At 46.0% G+C, this 27,809-nt stretch overlaps 1 protein-coding gene across 6 annotated transcripts in view; it reads right to left on the bottom strand.

Moving 5' to 3' along the window:
• Nucleotides 1–27,809, bottom strand: part of DUS2 (dihydrouridine synthase 2) — a 569,010-nt gene that overhangs the window by 163,425 nt on the left and 377,776 nt on the right. For all 6 annotated transcript variants that reach the window (XM_077288143.1, XM_077288137.1, XM_077288139.1 and 3 more), the window contains one exon: nt 21,563–21,636. In XM_077288143.1, the coding sequence (XP_077144258.1) occupies nt 21,563–21,636 (74 nt within the window). The remainder of the gene's footprint in view (nt 1–21,562; nt 21,637–27,809) is intronic.

Raw genomic sequence — 27,809 nt, 5'->3', positions numbered from 1 at the left:
CACAATAGGACATTGGCAAGCCGGATCAACCACACACACCAGGACCACTTATACTCTTACACTCTACAAAACAGCCGAGTAGACCAACATCTACCAACCAGATAAAGGTTGAGGGTGTCAGGAACATTTACTTACCAGACTCAGATTGTCTCACTGATGAAGTGGTGTCTTGTGTAGGGGAGGATGGTAACACACGGTACATTCCAATGACCACACCCCTACACATAGGCCTACAGCCCACACAGTATGCTGACTCAGCTAGTAGTCTCATCTACCTGCCCCATCAATCTGCTAGGAATGGAGCAATCATTCCCACCAAGTCACCTTGCAATACCTCATTGATTCCAGTGAAGAAGAAAAACACCAAAGGGGCAACCTACCAAGTTCTGCATGGTACATGACTAGCGTGCTGTCAATGAGACCACAGTACTGGACACACCAATTGTGCCAAATCCACATACTCTGCTTTCATCAATACCACCTACCTCCCAATGGTTCATGGTGACTGACTTTGCCAATGCCTTGTTCAGTGTTCCACTACACCCTGACAGCCAGTACGTGTTTGCTTTCACACGAGGGCCAACTATGTGCTTAGACTATGATGCCTCAAGGGGCACAAAACAGCCCTTCCATGTTCATCCAGGCCATGACCACAGTCCTGAAGCCCTGGAAGATGAGACATCTCACTGTCACTCTTGTACAGTATGATGATGACCTCCTCCTCTGCACCGACACTCTGACAGAAGCACAGAGGGAGTCCACCTCTTTACTTCAGTTCCTGGCACACAATGGATGTGTCATGCGGGTACTGGGTAGACTACAGCTGATTACCCGGGCCCCTGCGATATCCCTCAGACTAGGGAAAACCCTGTCTGTCCCTCTCCCAGAATTTACACTGATGGTGTGCTTGTCTGGGCCGCCAGGCCTGACCCTGACTCCCGTTTCAGTCCTATGCTGAAATCTTCACCCGCCACCCAGTGATAAGACTACACACCAACCCCTACAGAAAGCACAGACAGGGAAAACTAAAAACGCACCACGCCGTAGAGACACAGAAAAATACTATAATGTGCACAGGGCAAAACAAATACAAATATAGGAAGGAGAAATATGACAAAGGATAATACACCACCAGATACGATATTTCTTCTCCTAGACCACCACTCCAGACCAAGATCACCAGGCACAAGACACAAGCTATAATCGGTGATGCCCAAAGTCCAGAATGATTATTTAAAGGCCACGGGTGTGACCTAGCCTCCAACGCGATTACCAGCTAGATTAACCCCGGACAACCTGGACAAAGTCTAGCCGGCGCAACTGAGCGTATAGTGGACGAATGTGGAATTACCGCTGTCTGTCGGACGCCCTAGTGTGAATAGCCTCCGACATGACAGTATGCAAGGCATTCAAAGACAAACTGCAGTTCTGCCAGGAAAAAGTTGTGTTCCTAGGACACTGCATCTCCCACCAAACAAAACACATAACTGAAGACAGGAAAGCAGCTGTGCAGAACATACCTCTGCCAACCAAGCCACAGTCCTTCCTTGGACTTGAATCCTACTGCCATCCCTGGATTCTTGATGCCTCTCTAGACATGCAAACCAAGGAAGCCATTGACGGATTCTACATGCTAAAGACTGCAATCACATCCTCTCCTGCTCTAGGATTACCAAACTACAACGAACTGTTCTGCCTGTTTGTCAAGGAGAAGCAAGGCCATGCAACTGGAGATCTGACAACTTCACGGAGGAAGACAATGTCCTCTTGGGTACGACTGTCAGACTTGACCCAGTTGCTTGTGGAGCAACAACCTGCATGCGAGCCGTGTTTGCACCTTTTGCTGGATAAAACCTCTGACATCATTCTGGGCCATCAGCTGAAGATAATGACACCGCATTAAATTACTGTCATTCTGGCCCAGACACAGCCAAAACACCTGTCTGCTGCCCGCCACCTACGTCTACGGTGCGCTCTTCTGCTTGCAGACAACGTCAACATCTCCAGAAGTGCTGTCCTTAACCCAGCTACTCTCCTACCTCTGACGAGGGGGGAGAACAGGATGAAGATCAAATTTCTGACACACTAGTGGAAGAGGTAGTCGACTCTGCAATGGCTCAACACGATTGTGGATTTGTGGATGGATCAAGGTATGCAGACCAAGAAGGCTGCTTCCACACTGGTATAGCAGTAGTCACAGGAGATACTGTGCTGCTAGAAAAACCACTGCCTCCATCATTTTCTGCACAGGAGGCAGAACTGCGGTCCTTGACAGAAGCATGCAAGACGTCTGCTCAACACAAAGTTACAATATACTCCGACTCACGCTACGCTCATGGCGGGTGTCATGACTATTGACCAAAGTGGAGGGCAAGAGACTTCATCGCAGCTAATGGAATGCCTGTCAGACACCACAGAGCCATACAAGAACTTATGGAGTCTGTTGTGAATTCCGTTCTTGGACTCCCTCCTGTGGTCATGAATGGTACTTCAGTGAGTTCTGTTCTTGGACTCCCTCTGGTGGCTTTGAGTGGTACTGCTGTTCCTTGAGATTGCTTTCCCAGCTGCCCTCGTTTATCTCTAGGCTGGCTTCTCTATTTAACTCCACTCAGATCGTTACCTCATGCCTGCTGTCAATGTTTCAGTACTGGTTCAGATCTCTCTTGGATTTCTTTGATGACCTGACTGTTCCAACAGAAGCTAAGTCCCTGCTAGCTTATTTATTGTTTATTGAGTTCTAAATATATTTCTTAGTACTTGCTAAGTTCTGTCCAGCTTGCTATCATGATATCTCCTTGCTAGCTGGAAGCTCTGGGGGCGCAGGGTTGCACCTCCACACCGTGAGTCGGTGTGGAGGGCTTTTTGCACACTCTGCGTGGTTTTTGTAGTTTTTTGTGCTGACCGCATAGATCCCTTTACCTCTGTCTATTTAGTGAAGACTGGCCTCCTTTGCTATTACCTGTTTCATTCCTGTGTTTTGTGACTTTCCTCTTAACTCACCGTCAATATTTGTGGGGGCTGCCTTTTCCTTTGGGGAATTTCTCTGAGGAAAGGTAAGGCTTTATTTCCTATCTTTAGGGGTAGTCAGCTCTTAGGCTGTGAAGAGGCGTCTAGAGAGAGTTAGGTACGCTCCACGGCTGTTTCTAGTGTTTGTGTGATAGGATTAGGGTTGCGGTCAGCAGAGCTCCCACTCCCCAGAGCTTGTCCCGATTTCCAGTTTAACCATCAGGTCATTCTGGGTGCACCTAACCACCAGGTCCATAACAGGAGTCCTTAGTGATGCCAGAAAGAGTTGCGGTGGTAAAGGTGAAGGCGAACACTGGAGGAACCTCAAGGGAAGCAGTGGGCAACAGACTGGCTGATGCAACAGCAAAAGAAGCAGCAATGCTACTTGACACAGAAAAATCTCATCTGTACTCTCTAATGGATCTGGAAACAGAGGAAAAGAGACAATCCTGGGTGAAGATGCTCTCGACCCTCCAGAAGCAAGCATCCAAAGAAGGAAAGGAGAAATGGACCCAAGACGGAGCCACACAGGATGAAATACACCTAATGATGAACAAAGGGAAACCCTGCCTACCAAGAGTCTTCTATCCTATGGTGGCCAAATGGGCCCACAGCACAACCCATCAGTCCAAAATCAAGATGCACAATCTTGTTAAACAGTACTACCATGCACCGGGCTTCTCAACAGTAGCTGCAAATGTCACAAAGGGATGTCTTTTATGTGCCTACTGCAATCCAGAGAAAACAGAAAAGTCACCCCAAAAGTGCACACCCAGACCCCTGTACCCTTTCCAGCGCATTCAAATAGACCACATACAAATGCCACACTCAGGTGTGCTTGAGTATGCCTTAGTGGTGGTACACATATTCTCAGGGTGGCCAGAAGCTTTTCCGGTGAAAAAAATCAGTCATCCTAAACCACTGCAAAGAAGCTTCTCTCTGAGAAGCCCAGATATTGGCTCCCAGAGACCACAGAAAGTGACCAAGGGCCTGCATTCACAGCCAATCTTACAAATGAGATATGGGAAGCTCTAGGAACAGAGTTAGCCCTAAACATTCCATACCGTCCACAAAGCAGAGGGAAGGATGAGAGGTTAAATGGGACACTAAAAGGTAAAATGCTCAAAGCAGCACAAGAGACAGGGAAGCCATGGCATGAGATTCTTCCCCTCGAACTGTTTAGCGTTAGACACACACCAGCTGGTCCACCCAAACTTAGCTCATATGAGATCCTGTTTGGAAGTGCTCCCAGATTAGGATTGTACTTCCCACAGCAGTTGTCTATGCAAAATGACACTTTGACTAAGTTTGTGATTGAACTGACCAAACACCTAACTAAAATCCATTCTTGAGTTTTTTTTATCCATCCCAGACCCTGAGGATCTAGAAGGAGCCCACCAGATCCCGCCCGTTGACTGGGTCCTCACCAAGAGGTTCGACAGACGTACCCTCGAGCCCAGATACGACGGCCCGTTCCAAGTCCTGTTGACCACTGCCACAGCAGTGAAGCTCGAAGGAAAGCCCATATGGAGCCACTCTTCCCACTGCAAGAAGGTGCCAGATCCAGAGGCCAGTGGTGGATGCCACTCTTCATCCATCTAATACTTATCCTTTCTTTAGACCAAGGTGTAGCCAGCCACCAGGAGGCAGTCACTCATGAGGAGGGGTAAGTGACCATCTGGTATAATGTCTCCACCCCAAGAGTAACATAGTTTGACTACTGCCTCATAATAGAGTGCCCAGGCCCCATGGAACAGTTTGACATCTGATTAGGCACACAATTCATCTGTGTCACCTCTGCTGAAACAGGGGAAGGGTCAAACTGTGAGGATTGGTCACTTGTTGGGTGGCACACTGGTGAAAGTAACTAGGGGTATCAACCAGTCCAGGCCCTGCAACTCAGAGATAAATGGGGAGCCAGCCTATTAACCCGCATGACCCTGACAAAAGCCCCTTTTAAGGGCCGGAGGGGCCTTTCAGGTTCAAGATTTCCCATCCTTGATACTCATTGCCCCAAGGACGGATGCATAGTTTTGTACCTCACCATTGGCAATCCCTTGGAGAATGACCAAGGGTTATACGTACTAGGCTCAAGTACCAAACTTGGGAGAGAGAGAGATGATAAGAAAATGGGTAAATTTTGGTTAAGAAACATGGGTATTACATACCTGGTAATGTGTTTTTTCATGAGACATGACGGCACCACGAGAGAGGGGATCCGCCCATCAAGGACAGGAAACCTTCAAGATAAAAGGGGCGGCTCCTCTCTCCACATCAGTTGTTTTACAGAGTACGAGAGGAACTCCGCTGGTTAGTGTACACATAAATAATACATCCTATACGGTTCTATTCACCGATACCCCAGGGAGTGTATAATACAAATAATGCTAATAATGCACCCAACTAATGACGTGATCACAAGGGTGGGAATATAAGGGTGCCGTCATGTCTCATGAAAAAACACATTACCAGGTATGTAATACCCGTGTTTTTCCATCATACATGACGGCACCACGAGAGAGTTACAGAGATTGTATTCTCTTTTAGGGAGGGATCACTGCTTGTAACACTCTTCTCCCAAATGTGAGATCAGAGGTAGCAGATAGGTCTAGCCTATAATGTTTAAAAAATGTAGACGGAGAGGACCAAGTGGCCGCCTTACAGATTTGGTCGATGGTAGCATCTGCTCTCTCCGCCCACGACGTCACCATGGCCCTCGTGGAGTGGGCTTTCAGACCCTGTGGAACAACCCTGCCTGCACTACTATACGCTAGAATAATGGCCTCTCACACCCATCTAGCTATAGTCTGTTTCGAGGCTATAAGGCCCTTCCTTGACCCCTGGAATGAAACAAACAAAGCCCTCTATTTCCTCCAGGATTTTGTACTCTCTAAATACTGCAGGATACATCTCCTGACATCTAGGCAATGGAGTCTCTCCTCTTTCTTGTTCATAGGATTAGGACAGAAAGAGGGTAGGGTTATGTCCTGAGCCCTATGAAATCTCGATACCACTTTGGGGAGATATGCCGGATCTAATTTTAATACAACCCTATCGTCCATAATTTGTGTGTAAGGGGGGTCAGCTGACAATGCGTGTAAATCCCCCACCCTACGGGCCGATGTAAGTGCCACTAACAAAGCTGTTTTTAATGTTAGTATTGTATCTGAGGTTGTATTTAACGGCTCAAAGGGGCTTTCTGTTAAAGCTGTCAACACTAAGTTTAGATCCCATGGTGGAGGAGTAGGGGATGGAACAGAGTTATCTCTACTACAGGCTCGGATAAACATCACCACCCACCTATTGCTTGCCAGGTCACAGTTGAATAGGGCTGCTAAGGCTGAAATGTGTACTTTGAGGGTACTAACAGCTAACCCCAGATCTAAGCCCTTTTGCAGGAACTCTAGTATTGCCACTATCGGGACCTCCCCTTCCTGTATTGGCCCTGAACTGGACAGGAATTTCTTCCATATTCTCCCATAGATCTTGGTCGTTACTGGTTTTCTGCTGCTGAGCAAGGTGGATATTAACCCAGCTGAGAACCCTTCTCTCTCTAGTAATGACCGCTCAAATGCCAGGCTGTCAAATGAAGCCCGGAGTTCTGCGGGTGGTTGAAGGGACCCTGCGTTAGAAGGTCCTGGTCTTCCGGGAGAACCCACGGGTCCGTCACTGACATCACTCTCAGCCAGTAAAACCATGGTCTTTTCGGCCAGAAGGGAGCTATCACAATTACCCTGGCCTTGTCCTCCCTGATCTTCCTCAGAACTGCTGGAACTAGACATATCGGTGGGAAGGCATACAGGAGTCCTGACGTCCATTCTATACTGAAGGCGTCTACTGCCAACGGCCTGTCTGCTGGGTTCAGGGAGCAGAATCTTTGAACTTTCTTGTTGGCTTTTGAGGCAAAGAGGTCTACCCTGGGTCTTCCCCACATGTGTACTATCTGTTGAAAAACGGACTTTTTTAGGGACCATTTCCCTTGCCTCAAGTGGTTCCTGCTTAAAAAGTCTGCCTTTATATTGTCCACACCTCGAATATGCAGGGCCGATAATGACAGGAAATGCCTTTCGGCTAGAGACATGAGTCTTCTGGTTATGTGCATCAGTGACCGAGAACGGGTGCCCCCCTGGTGGTTCACGTATGCGACCGCTGTCCGGTTGTCCGATAGGACCCTCACATGATGCCCTGTCAAGTGTGGAAGTAATCTCTCTAGCGCCTTTTCTATTGCTAGGAGTTCCTACTCGTTTGAGGATAGATTTTTCTCCTCTTGAGCCCAGGGATCTTGGACCCACAGTGTGTCTGAGTGAGCTCCCCACCCCCATGGACTGGCGTCCGTTGTGATCACTTTGGAGGCTGTGTATGTCCAGGGGACTCCTCTCGGAGATGACTATCTGTAACCACCATCTGAGAGATTGGAGCACAGAGAATGGGAGTGAGATTCTGCTATAGCTGCCCCTGAAGTTCCAGGTCGTTCTGCAGCACACACCATTGCAGTTCTCTTGCATGGAACTGGGCCCATTTTACTGCCGGTATGCAGGAGGTTAGGAACCCCAATACTGACATGGCCCTTCTCAAAGTCATCACTGGTTTTGTTAATGTTGTTATAATCATCTGCTTGATTTTTTCCTCTTTTTCTTCTGGGAGGCGACATTCCTGCGCCACGGAATCTATCATTATCCCCAAGAAATTCTGGACCATTGCTGGCTCTAGTTTGGACTTCTTGAGGTTTAGTTGCCATCCCAGTGTCTGTAGAGTGTCCATCACTACCCTGACCTGCTCCTGACAGTGAGAAAAATTCTTCCCCACTATCAGGAAGTCGTCCAAGTAGGGTATTATCAGAGTGTCTTTTTCTCTGAGATGTGCTGTGACCTCTGCTATCAGCTTTGTGAATACCGATGGGGCTGTTGATCCCAAAGGGCAGAACCCTGTATTGAAAGTGACACAACTGGGACCCCATCTGGACTGCCACTCTGAGAAAACGGCGATCTTGTTGTCTGATTGGGACATGATAATAAGCGTCCTTGAGTTCGAGGACGGACATGTAACACTGGGGATATAGAAGCTTCACCGCTGATTTTATGGTTTCCATCTTGAATGATGGTATTACAAGAAAATTGTTGAGGCCTTTTAAATTTATTATTGTCCTCCAGGAATTGTCTGTTTTTTTTATGAGAAAAAGAGGGGAATAAAATCCTTCCCTCCTTTACTCTATAGGAACCTCTTCCAAGACGTGCTTGTCTAGGAGTGATGTTACTTCCCCCTCCAGACTGTCTTGTTTCTCTTGGGAGGACTGTACCGGAGTCTTCATATATCGTTTTGGAGGCCAGTGGTGGAATTTTAGTTTTAGGCCTGATCCTACGATCTGCCGGATCCACATGCTGGATGAGATCCTCTCCCAGGCTGGAAGGAAGTGAGAGAGCCTCCCTCCCACCTGAGAAGGACCGTCACTGGGAGGGTTTCTTGGTGTCTCTGGGGGACTTACCAAAATAGAAGCCCTTTCATCCCCCCTGGGTCGCTTGTCCAGGTTGCTCCTGTCTCGGGCTCTATACTGCTGTCTTCGGAATTTTGGGCCTTTCCGAAAGGAGCGACGAAAGGGCTGAAATGGCTGTTTCGGAAAGTTTTTCTTTTTGTCCCCGGCTTTCTCTAATACCTCGTCTAATGCCGGTCCAAACAGGAAGTTCCCCTCACAAGGCAAAGAGCAAAGCTTCATCTTCGCCTGAGTATCTCCTGGCCAGCATTTAAGCCATACGGCACTGCGTCCTGTGTTAGTTAAAGCTGGTGATTTGGCTGCCAGTCTAGCTGAGTCTGCTGATGCTTCAGCTAGAAACACTGCCGCTGCTCTCATGGTTGGTATTGCCTGTAGGATAGTCTCTCTGGGAACTTTTTGCTCTACCTGTTCCTCCAGGTTGTGTATCCAGACTTTTCAGGATCTGGCTACACAAGTGGCCGCTATAGCTGGCCTTAGTGCACCTGCCGAGGCTTCCCATGCCATTTTTAGGAACTATCCACCTTCCTGTCCAGAGGTTCTTTTAGAGAACCTAGGTCCTCGAATGGCAGGGAGGATTTCCTGGCAACTTTTGAGACTGCCACATCAATCCTTGGGGCTCTATCCCAAGATGAGGACGCCTCTTCCTCAAACGGATACCTTCTCTTTAGGGAGGTGGTTATTTGGGACCTCTTTTCCGGTTTTTACCATTCCTTTTTAATCAGTATTTGTAATTGTTCATTAATAGGGAATGACCTCCGTTTTCACTTCTGTAGGAAACTGAACATAAGTTCCTGGGCTGTCTTTTTATCCTTCTCATCTACCAGCCCCATGGTAGAGCGAACAGCTTTTATAAGCCTATTCGTAGCCTCTGCAGGAAATGTATCCTCCTCCTCTGAGCTACTATCTGAGTAGTGAGCTGTATCCGAGTCCCCCTCTGACTCCGAGGAATCTCTTTGGGATGCTACTGAGGGGCTGGATCTGTCCCTAGATCTGGTATCCGTGTCCGCTGTCTGTAATGCTTTTACGGACCTAGAGACTTCGGACTGGATCATAGATCTTAGGCTGTCCGTAAAGGAGGGTGTTTCCTCCGCCACAGTCTTGTTGATACACTCCTGACACAGTCTTTTATCCCAAGATGCCTTTAGAGGCTTTTTACATAAGGGCCATTCCTTATTTTTAGTCTTTCCCTTATACTTTTTGGGGACCTCCTATACTCCACCCCGCAATGTATGTAAGAAAAGAGGGGAGAGACGGAGATAAGAGAAAAGAACAGACATTAGCGTGCTGGACTTTCTCGCAGTTCACTCACCACTCGGACGCTTTCAAAGTACGGGTACCGGATCCGGAGGTTGGCTGGTTTTCTCCATGTCTCCCAATGAGCCTAGGGACCCCTCCTTGGTATGGCGATCCGTCCGTACGCTGTCCGAGCGGCTTCTGCTGCTGCCACTGCGGGTCTGGCTCTTTTCACTTGAGCGGGACCGCCTCTCCTGCATGTCTTGCTGTGGCATCATTAAATGCTCTGGTGAAAGGCTCTCCATCATACACACTACCACTTAACAAGAGTAGTCACCTTCAACCTGGCCTGGTCTTAGTGACACAGGGCAGCACTTCTGGCTCGTTTAAATAGGTTCACTTTTGTTTTTTTGTTTTTAATGGATCACCTGGTTGATCCTGCCATTACTGGCCGCTTCACTAGTCAGGTGCATATGCGCACGTGTCATGAATTAATTACCTGGCTGATCGTGCCTGCACCACTTCCGGTGCTTATAGATGCCATCAATCACCTGGTTGATCCTGCCTTTGCCGCCGCCAGCGCAACGCCTGAACTGTGTAATTATGCCAGAGCGCGCCCCCGGCAACCACTTCCGGTGCGCGCTCACCATTAACCTGGTTGATCCTGCCTCCCCGGAGACTACTGACGGACCTGCGCGCGCACCTGGACTTACTTCCGGTGCTCGCTGCTGTATTGTGCTTCAGGCGCATCCGGTTACCACTTCCGGTGCGCGATGCCTCTTTCGGTCCCCCTGCTGCTTAGCACCTCTATAATGTTCCGAGTGCTGCTGCCGGGTACTGTGCGCATGCGTGTACCTGCCATTTCTGGGTACCCGACGCCAGCTGAGCAGGAGCTCGCAAAGCCAGAAAATGTCCACACCACGGACTCCAGGAGCCAGATGCGCAGCACTCACCCCCAACAGCCAGACAGCTTCTCAGCGGACACCGCTCCAAAGTGCTCCTTTGTACAGGTATCGACCAGGGAGGAGGGAGGAGGGGGAAGGGGGGAGACCTGCTCTTCACGCTCGACAGGGAGGGCCCCAAAATCCTCCGAGGAGCTTACGTAGCCCGGGCACCGATGTGCCTCACGGGCTGCATGGCCACCTTTGGTCAACAGGGGGGGCACCATAAGGTGACCCCTGTGGACAGCAGGATTTCTAACTCGACAGGGGGGAAAGCGCCACCTGCGGCCCCCGTGGAGAATCTTCACCCGGGCGTTCGCCTCAAGGGCTGTGGCCATGCTTCGCTCAGGGGGGCATGGTATACATGGACCCCCGAGGCGACTACCGGTACCTGGTGACGGGTGCAGCAGACCAGCGCCTGCCCAAATCCACCCGACCCAGGCCCAGGCATCCTCTTCTATCTTCATCAGAAGTCTTCCATCTTGAGGGTTCCCCGTCAAGGACAGGAAACAAACTGATGTGGAGAGAGGAGCCGCCCCTTTTATCTTGAAGGTTTCCTGTCCTTGATGGGCGGATCCCTCTCTCGTGGTACCGTCATGTATGATGGAAAAACATTGATTCCAGGCACATCTCTGACACACAAACTGAAGATGTAGATGAAACAATACCAGGAGCCAGACTCCTATTAGATTTGACCTATGAGGATAATCTTGCCATAGAAACAGTATTCTCCGACTCCAACACCTGGCTAGAATAGGTAAGATACACTGTCACTAATGCAAATCGCTCCTCATACATAGCCTGCACCACTGCCCGACCTCATTTAAGCACAGTGCCTTTCCCAATAGACTCAAGGGAAGATGAAGAGGGATTCACATGTGCCATATCACTGTACATGAAAAACCACCCAGGTAACTCACAAAAATGCCTAGCTGTATCCAATTTATACCTACCTTATAAGTAAGGAACCAACTGGCCATGGGATCACCACCTATCCAGGGAATTACACCTGTTTTGAACATGATGGTCCTGGGGTACATGTAGATAAGTTACCATTTGACTACTGTAATAACATCATCCAGGTCCAGGAAGGAAGCCCATACAATGATTCCTTGTTGGTCGGCCAAAATTACCAATTGCCTGACGTCTATTGGCTATGTGGTAACATGAAAATTAGGCCCAGACTGCACAACCCTTGGAAAGGACAGTGTGCTATGGTAAAAGCCCTTATGCCCTTCCATATATTTGATCTACCCAGCTGGGATCAAGTACTCCATGATGACCACCTACTAGTGATGAGCGAGTGTACTCGTTGCTCGGTATTTGTTAGTGTTGGGAGATTTAGTTTTCATCACGGCAGCTGAATGATTTACAGCTATTAGCCAGGCTGAATACATGTGGGGGTTGCCTGGTTGCTAGGGAATCCCCACATGTAATCAAGCTGGCTAATAGCTGTAAATCATGCTGCTGAGGCGATGAAAACAATCTCCGAGCAGTCATAAATACTCGGAGACCACCCGAGCGTGCTTGGGAAGACCCGAGCAACAAGTACACTCGCTCATCACTACCACCTACCCCAAAAGGTAAAAAGGGAACTACAAGGGTCCCTTGACCCCCATATCTATATAGACGCCATTGGGGTCCCACAGGGAATATCTAACGAGTTCAAAGACAGAAATGAGGTAGCAGCTGGATTGGAATCAATTATCCCCATGATTGGGATAAACAAGAATGCAAAATGGATAAACTACCTAAACTATAATCAGCAAAGGTTTGTTAATTTCACTAGAGATGCTATAAGGGAACTTATTGAGCAACTAGGCCCCACATCAATCATGGCGTTCCAGAGCAGAATGGCCCTAGACATGATCCTGACAGGAAAAGGTGGAGTCTGCAAAATTATAGGTACTCGATGCTGCACTTGCATACCTAACAACACAGCTCCAGATGGGAGCATATCAAGAGGACTTAAAGGCCTTACTGACCTATCAGAAGAACTAGCCCAAAACTCAGTGGTTAAGGATGAATGGGACACCTGGTTGGGTAGTGGGATGGGTGGCAAAGAGCACTCACAAAATTTGGAATAGCAATCCTATGTGTTTTGATAGTATTAGCCGAACTTGTTTGGATGTTAGTCGAGGTTCTTTATCCAACATCCGCACAATCTTGTGTTGAAATCTCTTGTCAATTTTTCTTTTCCGTCCACATCTTGGGAGATTAAAGCCCATGGCACTGTGGCTAAACTTCTTGATGACACTGCGCACGGTAGACACAGGAACATTCAGGTCTTTGGAGATGAACTTGTAGCCTTGAGATTGCTCATGCTTCCTCACAATTTGGTTTCTCAAGTCCTCAAACAGTTCTTTGGTCTTCTTTCTCTTCTCCATGCTCAATGTGGTACACACAAGGACACAGGGCAGAGGTTGAGTCAACTTCAATCCATGTCAACTGGCTGCAAGTGTGATTTAGTTATTGCCAACACATGTTAGGTGCCACAGGTAAGTTACAGGTGCTGTTAATTACACAAATTAGAGAAGCATCACATGATTTTTCGAACAGTGCCAATACTTTTGTCCACCCCCTTTTTTATGTTTGGTGTGGAATTATATCCAATTTGGCTTTAGAACAATTCTTTTTGTGTTTTTTCATTTAAGACAAATTAAATAATGACAATAATAACAAAGAATTTGTGTTTGCAATCATTTTCAGGAAGAAACTGAGTATTATCTGACAGAATTGCAGGGGTGTGAATACTTTTGGCCATGACTGTATGTTTCACTGTACATAGATAGGTGCAAAATGAGTTAACTGTGAATCTGTTGATGAGCTTCTTCTGAAAATTTATGACTTATCTGGTGAACTTCTTTAAGATCATTTATTACATCACTGACTGCTGAATATGTACAGTTTATACCTGCAGATTAACACTATGGCTGTAGGTAAATACAGATTTTTCTGATGGCATGTTCCCGTTAATATGATTTTTTCACACAAAAGTACATTGTTCCAAGTTTTGGCAGTTTTTCCACTGCACTATCTGAAGTGATGAGCAAAAACATATTCTGGACCTGGATGATCATCCAAGTACAAAGACTGCATATAAAGTTAAAGGATTCATTTTTGTGTTAATCGTCAATCATTAATCAAAAAGATAAAAACAAAAAAAAAACTTTTTTCTTTGATAATGTTCTCTTACAGAAGGCATAAAACAAAAGGATGTGCATTCAATGTTTAACCCCTTCACCCCCAAGGGTGGTTTGCACGTTAATGACCGGGCCAATTTTTACAATTCTGACCACTGTCCCTTTATGAGGCTATAACTCTGGAACGCTTTGACGGATCTTGGCGATTCTGACATTGTTTTCTCGTGACATATTGTACTTCATGTTAGTGGTAAAATTTATTCGATATAACTTGCGTTTATTTGTGAAAAAAATGGAAATTTGGCGAAAATTTTGAAAATTTTGCAATTTTCCAACTTTGAATTTTTATGCCCTTAAATCACAGACATATGTCACGCAAAATACTTAATAAGTAACATTTCCCACATGTCTACTTTACATCAGTACAATTTTGGAACCAAAATTTTTTTTTGTGACGGAGTTATAAGGGTTAAAAGTTGACCAGCAATTTCTCATTTTTACAACACCATTTTTTTTTAGGGACCACATCTCATTTGAAGTCATTTTGAGGGGTCTATATGATAGAAAATACCCAAGTGTGACACCATTCTAAAAACTGCACCCCTCAAGGTGCTCAAAACCACATTCAAGAAGTTTATTAACCCTTCAGGTGTTTCACAGGAATTTTTGGAATGTTTAAATAAAAATGAACATTTAACTTTTTTTCACACAAAATTTATTTCAGCTCCAATTTGTTTTATTTTACCAAGGGTAACAGGAGAAAATGGACCCCCAAAGTTGTTGTACAATTTGTCCTGAGTACGCTGATACCCCATATGTGGGGGTAAACCACTGTTTGGGCGTATGGCAGAGCTCGGAAGGAAAGGAGCGCCATTTGACTTTTCAATGCAAAATTGACTGGAATTGAGATGGGACGCCATGTTGCGTTTGGAGAGCCCCTGATGTGCCTAAACACTGAAACCCCCTACAAGTGACACCATTTTGGAAAGTAGACCCCCTAAGGAACTTATCTTGATGTGTGGTGAGCACTTTGACCCACCAAGTGCTTCACAGAAGTTTATAATGCAGAGCCGTAAAAATAAAAAATCATATTGTTTCACAAAAATGATCTTTTCGCCCCCAATTTTTTATTTTCCCAAGGGTAAGAGAAGAAATTGGACCCCAAAAAATGTTGTGCAATTTGTCCTGAGTACGATGATACCCCATATGTGGGTGTAAACCATTGTTTGGGCGCATGGCAGAGCTTGGAAGGGAAGGAGCGCCATTTGACTTTTCAATGCAAAATTGACTGGAATTGAGATGGGACGCCATGTTGCGTTTGGAGAGCCCCTGATGTGCCTAAACATTGAAACTCCCTACAAGTGACACCATTTTGGAAAGTAGACCCCCTAAGGAACTTATCTAGATGTGTGGTGAGCACTTTGACCCACCAAGTGCTTCACAGAAGTTTATAATGCAGAGCCGTAAAAATAAAAAATCATATTTTTTCACAAAAATGATCTTTTCGCCCCCAATTTTTTATTTTCCCAAGGGTAAGAGAAGAAATTGGACCCCAAAAAATGTTGGCCAATTTGTCCTGAGTACGATGATACCCCATATGTGGGTGTAAACCATTGTTTGGGCGCATGGCAGAGCTTGGAAGGGAAGGAGCGCCATTTGACTTTTCAATGCAAAATTGACTGGAATTGAGATGGGACGCCATGTTGCGTTTGGAGAGCCCCTGATGTGCCTAAACATTGAAACTCCCTACAAGTGACACCATTTTGGAAAGTAGACCCCCTAAGGAACTTATCTAGATGTGTGGTGAGCACTTTGACCCACCAAGTGCTTCACAGAAGTTTATAATGCAGAGCCGTAAAAATAAAAAATCATATTTTTTCACAAAAATGATCTTTTCGCCCCCAATTTTTTATTTTCCCAAGGGTAAGAGAAGAAATTGGACCCCAAAAAATGTTGGCCAATTTGTCCTGAGTACGATGATACCCCATATGTGGGTGTAAACCATTGTTTGGGCGCATGGCAGAGCTTGGAAGGGAAGGAGCGCCATTTGACTTTTCAATGCAAAATTGACTGGAATTGAGATGGGACGCCATGTTGCGTTTGGAGAGCCCCTGATGTGCCTAAACATTGAAACTCCCTACAAGTGACACCATTTTGGAAAGTAGACCCCCTAAGGAACTTATCTAGAAGTGTGGTGAGCACTTTGACCCACCAAGTGCTTCACAGAAGTTTATAATGCAGAGCCGTAAAAATAAAAAATCATATTTTTTCACAAAAATGATCTTTTCGCCCCCAATTTTTTATTTTCCCAAGGGTAAGAGAAGAAATTGGACCCCAAAAAATGTTGGCCAATTTGTCCTGAGTACGATGATACCCCATATGTGGGTGTAAACCATTGTTTGGGCGCATGGCAGAGCTTGGAAGGGAAGGAGCGCCATTTGACTTTTCAATGCAAAATTGACTGGAATTGAGATGGGACGCCATGTTGCGTTTGGAGAGCCCCTGATGTGCCTAAACATTGAAACTCCCTACAAGTGACACCATTTTGGAAAGTAGACCCCCTAAGGAACTTATCTAGATGTGTGGTGAGCACTTTGACCCACCAAGTGCTTCACAGAAGTTTATAATGCAGAGCCGTAAAAATAAAAAATCATATTTTTTCACAAAAATGATCTTTTCGCCCCCAATTTTTTATTTTCCCAAGGGTAAGAGAAGAAATTGGACCCCAAAAAATGTTGGCCAATTTGTCCTGAGTACGATGATACCCCATATGTGGGTGTAAACCATTGTTTGGGCGCATGGCAGAGCTTGGAAGGGAAGGAGCGCCATTTGACTTTTCAATGCAAAATTGACTGGAATTGAGATGGGACGCCATGTTGCGTTTGGAGAGCCCCTGATGTGCCTAAACATTTAAACTCCCTACAAGTGACACCATTTTGGAAAGTAGACCCCCTAAGGAACTTATCTAGATGTGTGGTGAGCACTTTGACCCACCAAGTGCTTCACAGAAGTTTATAATGCAGAGCCGTAAAAATAAAAAATCATATTTTTTCACAAAAATGATCTTTTCGCCCCCAATTTTTTATTTTCCCAAGGGTAAGAGAAGAAATTGGACCCCAAAAAATGTTGGCCAATTTGTCCTGAGTACGATGATACCCCATATGTGGGTGTAAACCATTGTTTGGGCGCATGGCAGAGCTTGGAAGGGAAGGAGCGCCATTTGACTTTTCAATGCAAAATTGACTGGAATTGAGATGGGACGCCATGTTGCGTTTGGAGAGCCCCTGATGTGCCTAAACATTGAAACTCCCTACAAGTGACACCATTTTGGAAAGTAGACCCCCTAAGGATCTTATCTAGATGTGTTTTGAGAGCTTTGAACCCCCAAGTGTTTCACTACAGATTATAACGCAGAGCCGTGAAAATAATTTTTATTTTTTTTCTCAAAAATGATTTTTTAGCACCCAGCTTTGTATTTTTACAAGGGTAACAGAATAAATTGGACTCCAAAATTTGTTTTCCAATTTGTCCTGAGTACGCTGATACCCCATATGTGGGGGGGAACCACTGTTTGGGCGCATGACAGAGCTCGGAAGGGAAGGAGCGCCATTTGGAATGCAGACTTAAATGGATTGGTCAGCAGCCGTCACGTTGCATTTGCAGAGCCCCTGATGTACCCAAACAGTACAAACCCCCCACAAGTGACCCCATATTGGAAACTAGACCTCCCAAGGAACTTATCTAGATGTGTTTTGAGAACTTTGAACCCCCAAGTGTTTCACTAAAGTTTATAGCGCAAAGCCGTGAAAATAAAAATTCTTTTTTTTTTTCACAAAAATGATTTTTTAGCCCCCAGTTTTGTATTTTTACAAGGGTAACAGGATAAATTAGACCCCAAAAGTTGTTGTCCAATTTGTCCTGAGTACGCTGATACCCCATATGTGGGGGGGAACCACTGTTTGGGTGCATGACAGAGCTCGGAAGGGAAGGAGCGCCATTTGGAATGCAGCCTTAAATGGATTGGTCTGCAGGCGTCACGTTGCATTTGCAGAGCCCCTGATGTACCCAAACAGTACAAACCCCCCACAAGTGACCCCATATTGGAAACTAGACCTCCCAAGGAACTTATCTAGATGTGTTGTGAGAACTTTGAACCCCCAAGTGTTTCACTACAGTTTATAACGCAGAGCCGTGAAAATAAAACATCTTTTTTTTCCCACAAAAATGATTTTTAGCCCCCCAAATTTTTATTTTCCTAAGGATAACAAGAGAACTTGGACCCCAGAAGTTGTTGTTCAATTTGTCCCGAGTACGCTGATAACACATATGTTGGGGTAAACCCCTTTTTGGGCGCACGGGAGAGCTCGGAAGGGAAGGAGCACGGTTTTACTTTTTCAACGCAGAATTGGCTGGAATTGAGATTGGACGCCATGTCGCGCTTGGAGAGCCCCTGATGTGCCTGGACAGTGGAAACTCCCCAATTCTACCTGAAACCCTAACCCAAACACACCCCTAACCCTAATCCCAACGGTAACCCTAACCACACCCCTAGCCCTGACACACCCATAATTCTAATCCCAACCCTAATCCAAACGTAAATGTAATCCAAACCCTAACCCTAACTTTACCTCCAACCCTAGCCCTAACCCTAACCCTACCCCTCACCCTAACCCTAAACGTGACTGAAATACGTGTCACTAAAATACGTGTCACTAAAATACGTGGCACTGAAATACGTGGCACTGAAATACGTGGCACTGAAATACGTGGCACTGAAATACGTGGCACTGAAATACGTGATACGTGGCACTTAAATACGTGGCACTGAAACACGTGGCACTGAAATACGTGATACGTGGCACTGAAATACGTGGCACTGAAATACGTGGCACTGAAATACGTGGCACTTAAATACGTGGCACTGAAATACGTGGCACTGAAATACGTGGCACTGAAACACGTGGCACTGAAACACGTGGCACTGAAATACGTGGCACTGAAATACGTGGCCCTGAAATACGTGGCACTGAAATACGTGGCACTGAAATATGTGGCACTGAAATACGTGGCACTGAAACACGTGGCACTGAAACACGTGGCACTGAAATACGTGGCCCTGAAATACGTGGCACTGAAATACGTGGCACTGAAATATGTGGCACTGAAATACGTGGCACTGAAATACGTGGCACTGAAATACGTGGCACTGAAATACGTGGCACTGAAATACGTGGCACTGAAATACGTGGCACTGAAATATGTGGCACTGAAATACGTGGCACTGAAATACGTGGCACTGAAATATGTGGCACTGAAATACGTGGCACTGAAACACGTGGCACTGAAACACGTGGCACTGAAATACGTGGCCCTGAAATACGTGGCACTGAAATACGTGGCACTGAAATATGTGGCACTGAAATACGTGGCACTGAAATACGTGGCACTGAAATACGTGGCACTGAAATACGTGGCACTGAAATACGTGGCACTGAAATACGTGGCACTGAAATATGTGGCACTGAAATACGTGGCACTTAAATACGTGGCACTGAAATATGTGATACGTGGCACTGAAATACGTGGCACTGAAATACGTGGCACTGAAATACGTGGCACTGAAATACGTGGCACTGAAATACGTGGCACTGAAATACGTGGCACTGAAATATGTGATACGTGGCACTTAAATACGTGGCACTGAAACACGTGGCACTGAAACACGTGGCACTGAAATACGTGGCACTGAAATACGTGGCACTGAAATACGTGGCACTGAAATACGTGGTACTAAAATATGTGGCACTGAAATACGTGATACGTGGCACTGAAATACGTGGCACTGAAACACGTGGCACTGAAATACGTGATACGTGGCACAGAAATACGTGGCACTGAAATACGTGGCACTGAAATACGTGGCACTGAAATACGTGGCACTATGACTGTCAGAAAATGTTCATTAAACGGTTAGGGGTGAGGTTAGGGGTAGAGTTAGGGTTAGGGTTTGGATCCCTTTATCACCTTGATGGTGGTGGGTGGCTTTTCAGTGTGTTTTCTGTTTTTTTTCGATAAAAATGCATGCGTTTTTAACGCAAACAAACGCATGTGCTTAAAAACGCAAGAAAATACTGCAGGTTGTATTTCTGAAAATGAACGCATGCAGAAAAAACCGCATGCGTTTGAAAACGCGACCAAACGCGTACAAAAAAACCGCATGCGTTTTCAATGTCAAATATAGGGAAAAAACGCATGCGTTTTTTTGTGCAAAAAACGCTGCAGACAAAAACGCAAGTGTGAAACCAGCGACGCTTTTTATAGCAAAAAAGTTTTTGCGTCTCCACATTTTGAGACCTATAATTTTTCCACATTTTGCTCCACAGAGTCATGTGAGGTCTTGTTTTTTGCGGGACGAGTTGACGTTTTTATTGGTAACATTTTCGGACACGTGACCATTTTTGATCGCTTTTTATTCCGATTTTTGTGAGGCAGAATGACCAAAAACCTGCTATTCATGAATTTCTTTTGGGAGAGGCGTTTATACCGTTCCGCGTTTGGTAAAATTGATAAAGCAGTTTTATTCGTCGGGTCAGTACGATTACAGCGATATCTCATTTATATCATTTTTTTATGTTTTGGCGCTTTTATACGATAAAAACTAAAATATAGAAAAAATAATTATTTTGGTATCGCTTTATTCTCAGGACTATAACTTTTTTATTTTTTTGCTGATGATGCTGTATGGCGGCTTTTTTTTTGCGGGACAAGATGACGTTTTCAGCGGTACCATGGATATTTATATCAGTCTTTTTGATCGTGTGTTATTCCACTTTTTGTTCGGCGGTATGGTAATAAAGCGTTGTTTTTTGCCTCATTTTTTTTTTTTTTTCTTACGGTGTTTACTGAAGGGGTTAACTAGTGGGGCAGTTTTATAGGTTGGGTCGTTACGGACGCGGCGATACTAAATATGTGTACTTTTATTGTTTTGTTTTTTTTATTTAGATAAAGAAATGTATTTATGGGAATGATATATTTTTTTTATTATTATTTATTTAGGAATTTTTTTTTTATTTTTTTTTACACATGTGGAAAAATTTTTTTTTTACTTTTTTACTTTGTCCCAGGGGGGGACATCACAGATCATTGATCTGGCAGTGTGCACAGCACTCTGCCAGATCGACGATCTGCTGTGCAGGGCTGCAGGCTTTCCAAGTGTCTGCTCTGAGCAGACACTCGGTAAGCCACCTCCCTCCCTGCAGGACCCGGATGCCGCGGCCATCTTGGATCCGGGACCTGCGGCGAGGAGGGAGGTAGGAGACCCTCGCAGCAACGCGATCACATCGCGTTGCTCCGGGGGTCTCAGGGAAGCCCGCAGGGAGCCCCCTCCCTGCGCGATGCTTCCCTATACCGCCGGTACACTGCGATCATGTTTGATCGCGGTGTGCCGGGGGTTAATGTGCCGGGGGCGGTCCGTGACCGCTCCTGGCACATAGTGCCGGATGTCAGCTGCGATATGCAGCTGACACCCGGCCGCGATCGGCCGCGCTCCCCCCGTGAGCGCCGCTGATCGATGATGACGTACTATCCCGTCGGCGGTCATACGGGCCCACCCCACCTCGACGGGATAGTACGTCAAATGTCGGGAAGGGGTTAAAAAAAATGTCAAGGTAGAAAAAAAAAATCAAATGTAAAAAAAAAAATCAAATGTAAACTTTGAAAGAGTAATAAATATATACAAAATCCAATCTTACCACAGAGTGGAACAGTATTTCTTTTCATTCACAGTGACCACAGATCGAAAAAATTTATCAAGCGATCTCTGAACCTAAAAAAAAAAAAAAAAAAAAATCAAATTTACTAAATATTAAACCTACATGAATATTTTTAACATAGAGACATAACCCCGTCACCTGCATACATTACAGGCCTTAACGACAAAAGCAAATTTAGCAACGTTTCTCTACTTGTAGTTGGCAGGTTGCATTTTTGTACAAACTGTATGTATCTTTATCAATTTTTTTTTTTCTTTCAGCACAGAATGTTGTGTATACATATATACACAATATACATCTACACACACGCTATATATCATATCTCATAGGTATTCTTAGATTTTTTTTTTTAGACAAATCTTAAAAGAGGTTTTCTAATAGGACCTTCAACCAGATCCAAGTTATCTGTGGATGTTTGCTTTTTAAATCGGGTAGTCATACTACAGAAGGCCCACTTCACACGTCAGTGTCTCCATTACTTGTGGTGACAAATTTTACATGTACTGGAGACACATACACACATAGACCCATTTAAATATATGGGCCTGCGCTGTGTGTCCATGTGAACCACATGCAGACATGTCTGTTTTCTCCTGCAGCATCCAGCACAAGTGCATCCTGATGACATAAAGTGTGTCATCAGTGTGTACAAGGATAGAAATGACAGATGTTTAAGCATTAGATGTGCATAGAGATTGGATAGATGTCTTGAAAAACATAATTTGTGAAGTGCGTGTGTAATTAACTGTACATGTAGCTGAGAGGAACACGGCACTCTTGGTCTGAGGTGCTGTAGGTGCCCAAGTCAGGTGTCTCCTATTATTCACATTCTGAGTGCCAAGTTTGTTATATTATAACTGTACATGTAGTTAGCCAAAAAAATAAATAAATGGAAAAAAATGCAATGAGATCCCACTTATTTTTAATACCCAGCTAAGGGAAAGCAGGAAGCTGAGAGCTGGTCTTATTATGCTGGGAAGGGCCCAACAACCATGGAGATTACCAACCTATTAATATCAGCTCACAGCTGTCTGTTTAGCCTTTATTAACTATTAAAGAAGTGGGACCCTAAAAAAAAAAAATTACATTGAGTCCTCCCTATTTTTAATAACCAGCAAAGACTAAGCAGACCGCTACTGGCTGATATTAATAGGCTAGGAAGGTCCATGGATATTGGCCCCTTCCCAGCCTGATACAATCAGCTCTAAGCCGCCCTTGAAATGGAAAATCCATTAGATGCACTATTTCTGGTGCTTATCCTCGTCTCTTCTTGATTTCCCTAGTGCGGTGGCAATCGGGGTAATGGGTTTGATTTCAGCAGCTGTCAAGCACATCAAGCCCTGGGGTTAGTAATGGAGAGGCATCTATCAGACACCTCCACTACTAACCCCGTAGTCAAAAGAAATAAACACTAAAGTCCTTCATTTATAAAAATCACTCCCTGACAATTTCCCTCTTTCACCCATATATTAAAATAAAAATAATCTACACCGGTCTGCAGTAGTCCAAATGGAGGTCCCACGACATTCCCAGTCTTCTTCACTCACTGTATGGAGCTCCTTTCAGACAACGTAGCTCCATTAACTGGAGCAGCAGCCACTGCCGGTTCTTACGCTGTGCTCCACAAGAACCCGGCTGTTGTGAGGAGAAAGACATCAGTAAGGTTAACCGTTACCATGGTGACATCAATGCTTATCATTTTGGCTCTTACACTGACCTTGTGAGAATTGGTGGCTGTGAACTTCGGTGACCTTGACTGACGTCACCTATCCTCACAGAGTGCAGTGCGAGAACTGGCAGTGGCTGCTGCTCCAGTCTATGGAGCTTCGGTCTCTGGACAATGGACGAAGAAGACTGGGATTGTCATGGGACCTCTGTGGATTATGTCGGACTAGAGTGGATTTTTAAATTTTTAATAAATAGGTGAAAGAGGGAAATTGTCGGGGAGTGCATTTTTCAAATAAAGGACTTTCATGTGTGTCTATTTCTTTTAACTATGGGGTTAGTAATGCAGGTGTCTAGCATACACCTTTCCTTTACTAACCCCAGGGCTTGATGTCATTACCCAGAATCCCATTACCCTGACTGCCACAGCACCAGAACAATCGGAAAGAGCCGAGGTTAAGTGCCAGAATTGGCACATTTAATGAATGTGCCATATCAGGGGTAGTTGAGGGATGGTCTTATAAGGCTAAGAAGGGGCTAATAATTTTGGCCTTTCCAAGCTTATTAATATAAGCCTGCAGCTGTCTGTTTAGCCTTTGCAGATTATTAAAAATAGGAGGGACCCCCAAGTCATTTTTTAGGGCGAGTTCATGTCTATGGTCTGGGAAGCTCCATGGTTATTGGGCCCTTCCCAGCATAATAAGACCAGCTCACAGCTGCCTGCTTTCCCTTAGCTGGTTATTAAAAATAGGGGAGACCCCACCCCATTTTTTTTTACATTAGCTAAATACATGTACATGTGTTACCTGTTCAGGTTCAGCACCCCTAACATCGGGTGTTTCATACACTGTCATCTGCACAAGAAACACCGGTGGCTCTGATCGGCAGTAAAATCATTACCGTCGGTCAGCAGGCCACACGCTGTCAGATGACAGCATGAGCCAGCAGCTGTGACAGGTGGTAAAAAGGTTACAGCCGGTCACAGGCATCGGGCTGATGAGAGAATACTACTCTCATCCGCTACGCCTGCTGTCCCTGATAACAGAAAGAGCAGGCACCGCTGATGGGAGAATTCATCAGCAGGCGCCTGTGCTGTACATAAATAAAAAATGATGTGGGGTCTCTTCAATTTTTGATAACCAGCAAAGGCAAAACTGACAGCTGTGGGTTGCAACCCTCAGCTTTATCATGGTTGGTTATCAAAAATAGAGGGGTCCCAAGCAGTTTTTCAAAATTATTGAAATAAATAATGAAAAAAAGTCATGGAGTCCCCCCCATTTTTGACAACCAGCCAAGCTAAAGCAAACATCTGGGGGCTGGTATTCTCAGACTGATAAGGGTCTATGAAAATTGCCCCCAGCGTAAAAGTAACAGCCCGCAGCCGCTCAAGAAAAGGCGCACATTAGAATCGCCAATCATGTTGCTTTGCCCACCTCTTCCCACTTGCCCTGGTGCGGTGGCAAGTGGGGTAATAATTGTAAAGTTGATGTCAGCTGTTCTGTAGGCTTGATGTCAGCGGCCAGAAGTTTGTAATGGAGAGGTATCTATAAGTTGCCCCCATTACTAACCTCATAGTTAGATTGTAGAAATGAAAATAGCCAGAATAAAATCCTTTAATTGAAATAATGACACAGACACCTTTGCTTGAAATAAAAAAAGCACAGTTATACTCACCTTTATGCCTAATCCACCAATGCCCATGTCCCCAGGAAAAGAAGAAAAATATTAAAACAACCATATCCCTCACCTGTCCAACGTGACAATAATCCATACTGCCCCACGATGATCCGGATAACTTGGAGAGCAGTAACACCAGTGAATGCTCTCCCAGCATGCCGCCTCACACTGACATAGGAGCGCAATCGCTTCTGCAGTGACTAGCGCTGAGCTGCCATGAGAAAATTCATCGTAGTTCATAGCTGATGAACCCAGTGACCTCACTTAGGGCACTGCTAGCTGAGCATGCTGAAGGTTCAGGAGGAGATATTGGATCCAAGCTGCAGGATAAGGCATCTGTCTTCACATTCTTGGAACCAGGCCTAAAAGTGATGGAAAACTGAAATCGAGAAAAAAAAATGTGACCACCTTGCCTGCCTCGGGGTTAAACGTTTGGCCGACTCAATATAAGACAGGTTATTGTGGTCTGTGATGACCATAATTCGATGGACAGCCCCCTCCAAAAAATGCCTCCATTCTTCAAAAGCCAATTTAATGGCTAGTAACTCCCGGTTACCCACATCGTAATTCCTTTTCACAGAGGAAGAAAACTTTTTAGAAAAGAAGGCACAGGGTCTTAAATTGGGTTGTGTGAGAACGGCCAAAAGTCCATTGTCTAACCATTATTTTTTTTTTTCACCAGTTTTCAAAGTCAAAACACATTGGCGTTCGATAAAGGACTGCCTCAACAAGGACCTGCGTCAAGAGAGCCGTGTTCCCAGTGGTTCTGGAGCAAGGATCCGAAAGTATAAATATTTTTAAGACCGGTCCTTGCCCAGAGAACTAAAGTATTTTTCCTGTGTATTAGGTTGTGTTGTATTGCCATAATCTGTATGTTTCTATTCAACAGGAGTTGGCATTTTTTAAGTTTTTGGTATTAATTTTTTTTTCCTTTTTTCACAGCACATGGAGCAGCACTGTTGACCCAGGTTCTGGAGCGGTCCCTGCAGCGCTGCAGCAAGTGGGCCTGCCACACTAACTGGAGACCAGGAAGCTGGTCCATCAAGTGTTCCCCTTTCCCAGTCCCTCTGCCTCTGCCCCCTTTTTTTGGGGCTCCCCCCGGCAGCGGCAGAGGGCATCGGACAGGTCACTCATGCCTGAGTTTTTGCACTTGAGCTCGGTTTTTCACGATGGACTCAAGGCTTTGGGTGATTGGTGTATTCATTTGGCTAATTGGGTGGATACTGCCATTAGCCAAATGAATACACGTATCCAGGAGGTCACGAAAAGCCTTGACCAAGTAAAAGCCGACCTCCAGAGGCCAGCACATCATTTCCTTAACCAAATTGAACAGGGCATGTCGGAACACCTTACTCCTGATCTCCAGCTCAGTGTCATGCAGGCCTGCAATGCTGCTTACATGCAGGCTATGCAGCAGAGTCAGTATTTTCAGCAGACAGTGGCGGCATATCCACCTGTGCCTACACTGTCATGACTGTCCTCAATGCCTACCTCTGCTACATACCACTGCACGGCCACCTCCATTCCTAGCACTGCCACTACAGCACCACCACCATGCCGAGTGCTGTAGGACAGCCCACCGCCACCACCATGACAACTGCTGCTCCTGCTTGGACCTCCTCCACCGACACCACCATGCAGCAGCAGGACCCTGGCATGGTCTTCCGCTCCGCCACCGCGATGCAGCAGGACCCTGGCATTCCAATCCGCTCTGCCACCACGATGCAGCAGGACCCTGGCATTCCCTTCCGCTCCGCCACCATGATGCAGCAGGACCCTGGCATTCCCTTCCACTCCACCACCACGATGCAGCAGGACCCTGGCATTCCCTTCCGCTCAGTGGCTTATCTAGGGGGGGCAGCCGGGGCATGAGCCCTGGGCGCAGCCGGCAGGGGGGGCGCAGTCGGGCCGCCTAAAGCGGCGGTCCACAGTGTCTCCCTCAGCAGCTACATTCTGCCGCCCCCCGCACTGGGAGTCGGCTATTCTCTGTGCCGAATGTCAAGCTGACAGCCGGCACAGAGAAGCTGCGGCGCACCGGCCGGCTCCCAGTGTTCAATTGTACTGCATCTGAGATGCGAGTACAGTTGAAGCTCTGACTGTCGGGTCAGAGCGACGCCAGCAGCGTGATCAGGTCATGTGATCACGCTGCTGACGTCACTCACCTGCGCGGCAGAGCAGACTCCTCACCAGGCTCCCGGGGCAGCGTCAGTCATCTTTCTTTGCTTACAGCCACCCACAGTGCAGGATGTACAAACACTGCCCTGCACGGTGCGTGTCTGTGATTGGCTGTGAGTTCCTCCTCACAGCTTCCTGGACCTCCTGTTCAGCCACAGGGACAAGAGAACTTTCCCTGTGTGTGCAGAGCGGTGCACAGACTCCATGGCAACAAGCAAGAAAGGGAAGAGGTGGGCGGAGCCAGGTATGTGGGGGGAATTAGACACAGACAGTGCTGAAATGAGGAGAGTTGGTTATTGAAGAAGCTACTGAGGAGAGGAGAGGGGTGATGGGAAAAGCTACTGAGTGGAGATTGATACACACTACTGGGCAGTTATATTCCTGCGGAGAGGGTGGAAACCTTACAGCACTTAACCCCTGCATGGCTGCTATTCACAGACAGGAGCCCCCTCCCTCCTGTAATGCTCCCTGTAATGCTCCCAGCAGCTCAGCAGTCGGGACGGGGTGGGGGGAGGCATGCAGAACTGACAAGATTGATTCCTGACTACATGACCCCCCATTTCCTGTCCTCTATATGTTTGTATACAGTGTGTATTGTGTGTGTGCAGGCTGTGTGCTCTACTGTCAGTATATATACAGTGTGTATAGTGTGTGCAGGTTGTGTGTTGTACTGTTAGTTTATATGTGTATATACAGTGTGTATGGTGTG

The sequence above is a fragment of the Ranitomeya variabilis genome, chromosome 2 (assembly GCF_051348905.1).
Source record: "Ranitomeya variabilis isolate aRanVar5 chromosome 2, aRanVar5.hap1, whole genome shotgun sequence".
NCBI lineage: Eukaryota > Metazoa > Chordata > Amphibia > Anura > Dendrobatidae > Ranitomeya > Ranitomeya variabilis.
Note: the sequence above shows the minus strand (reverse complement) of the source record. Positions and strands in the feature narration are given on the sequence as shown.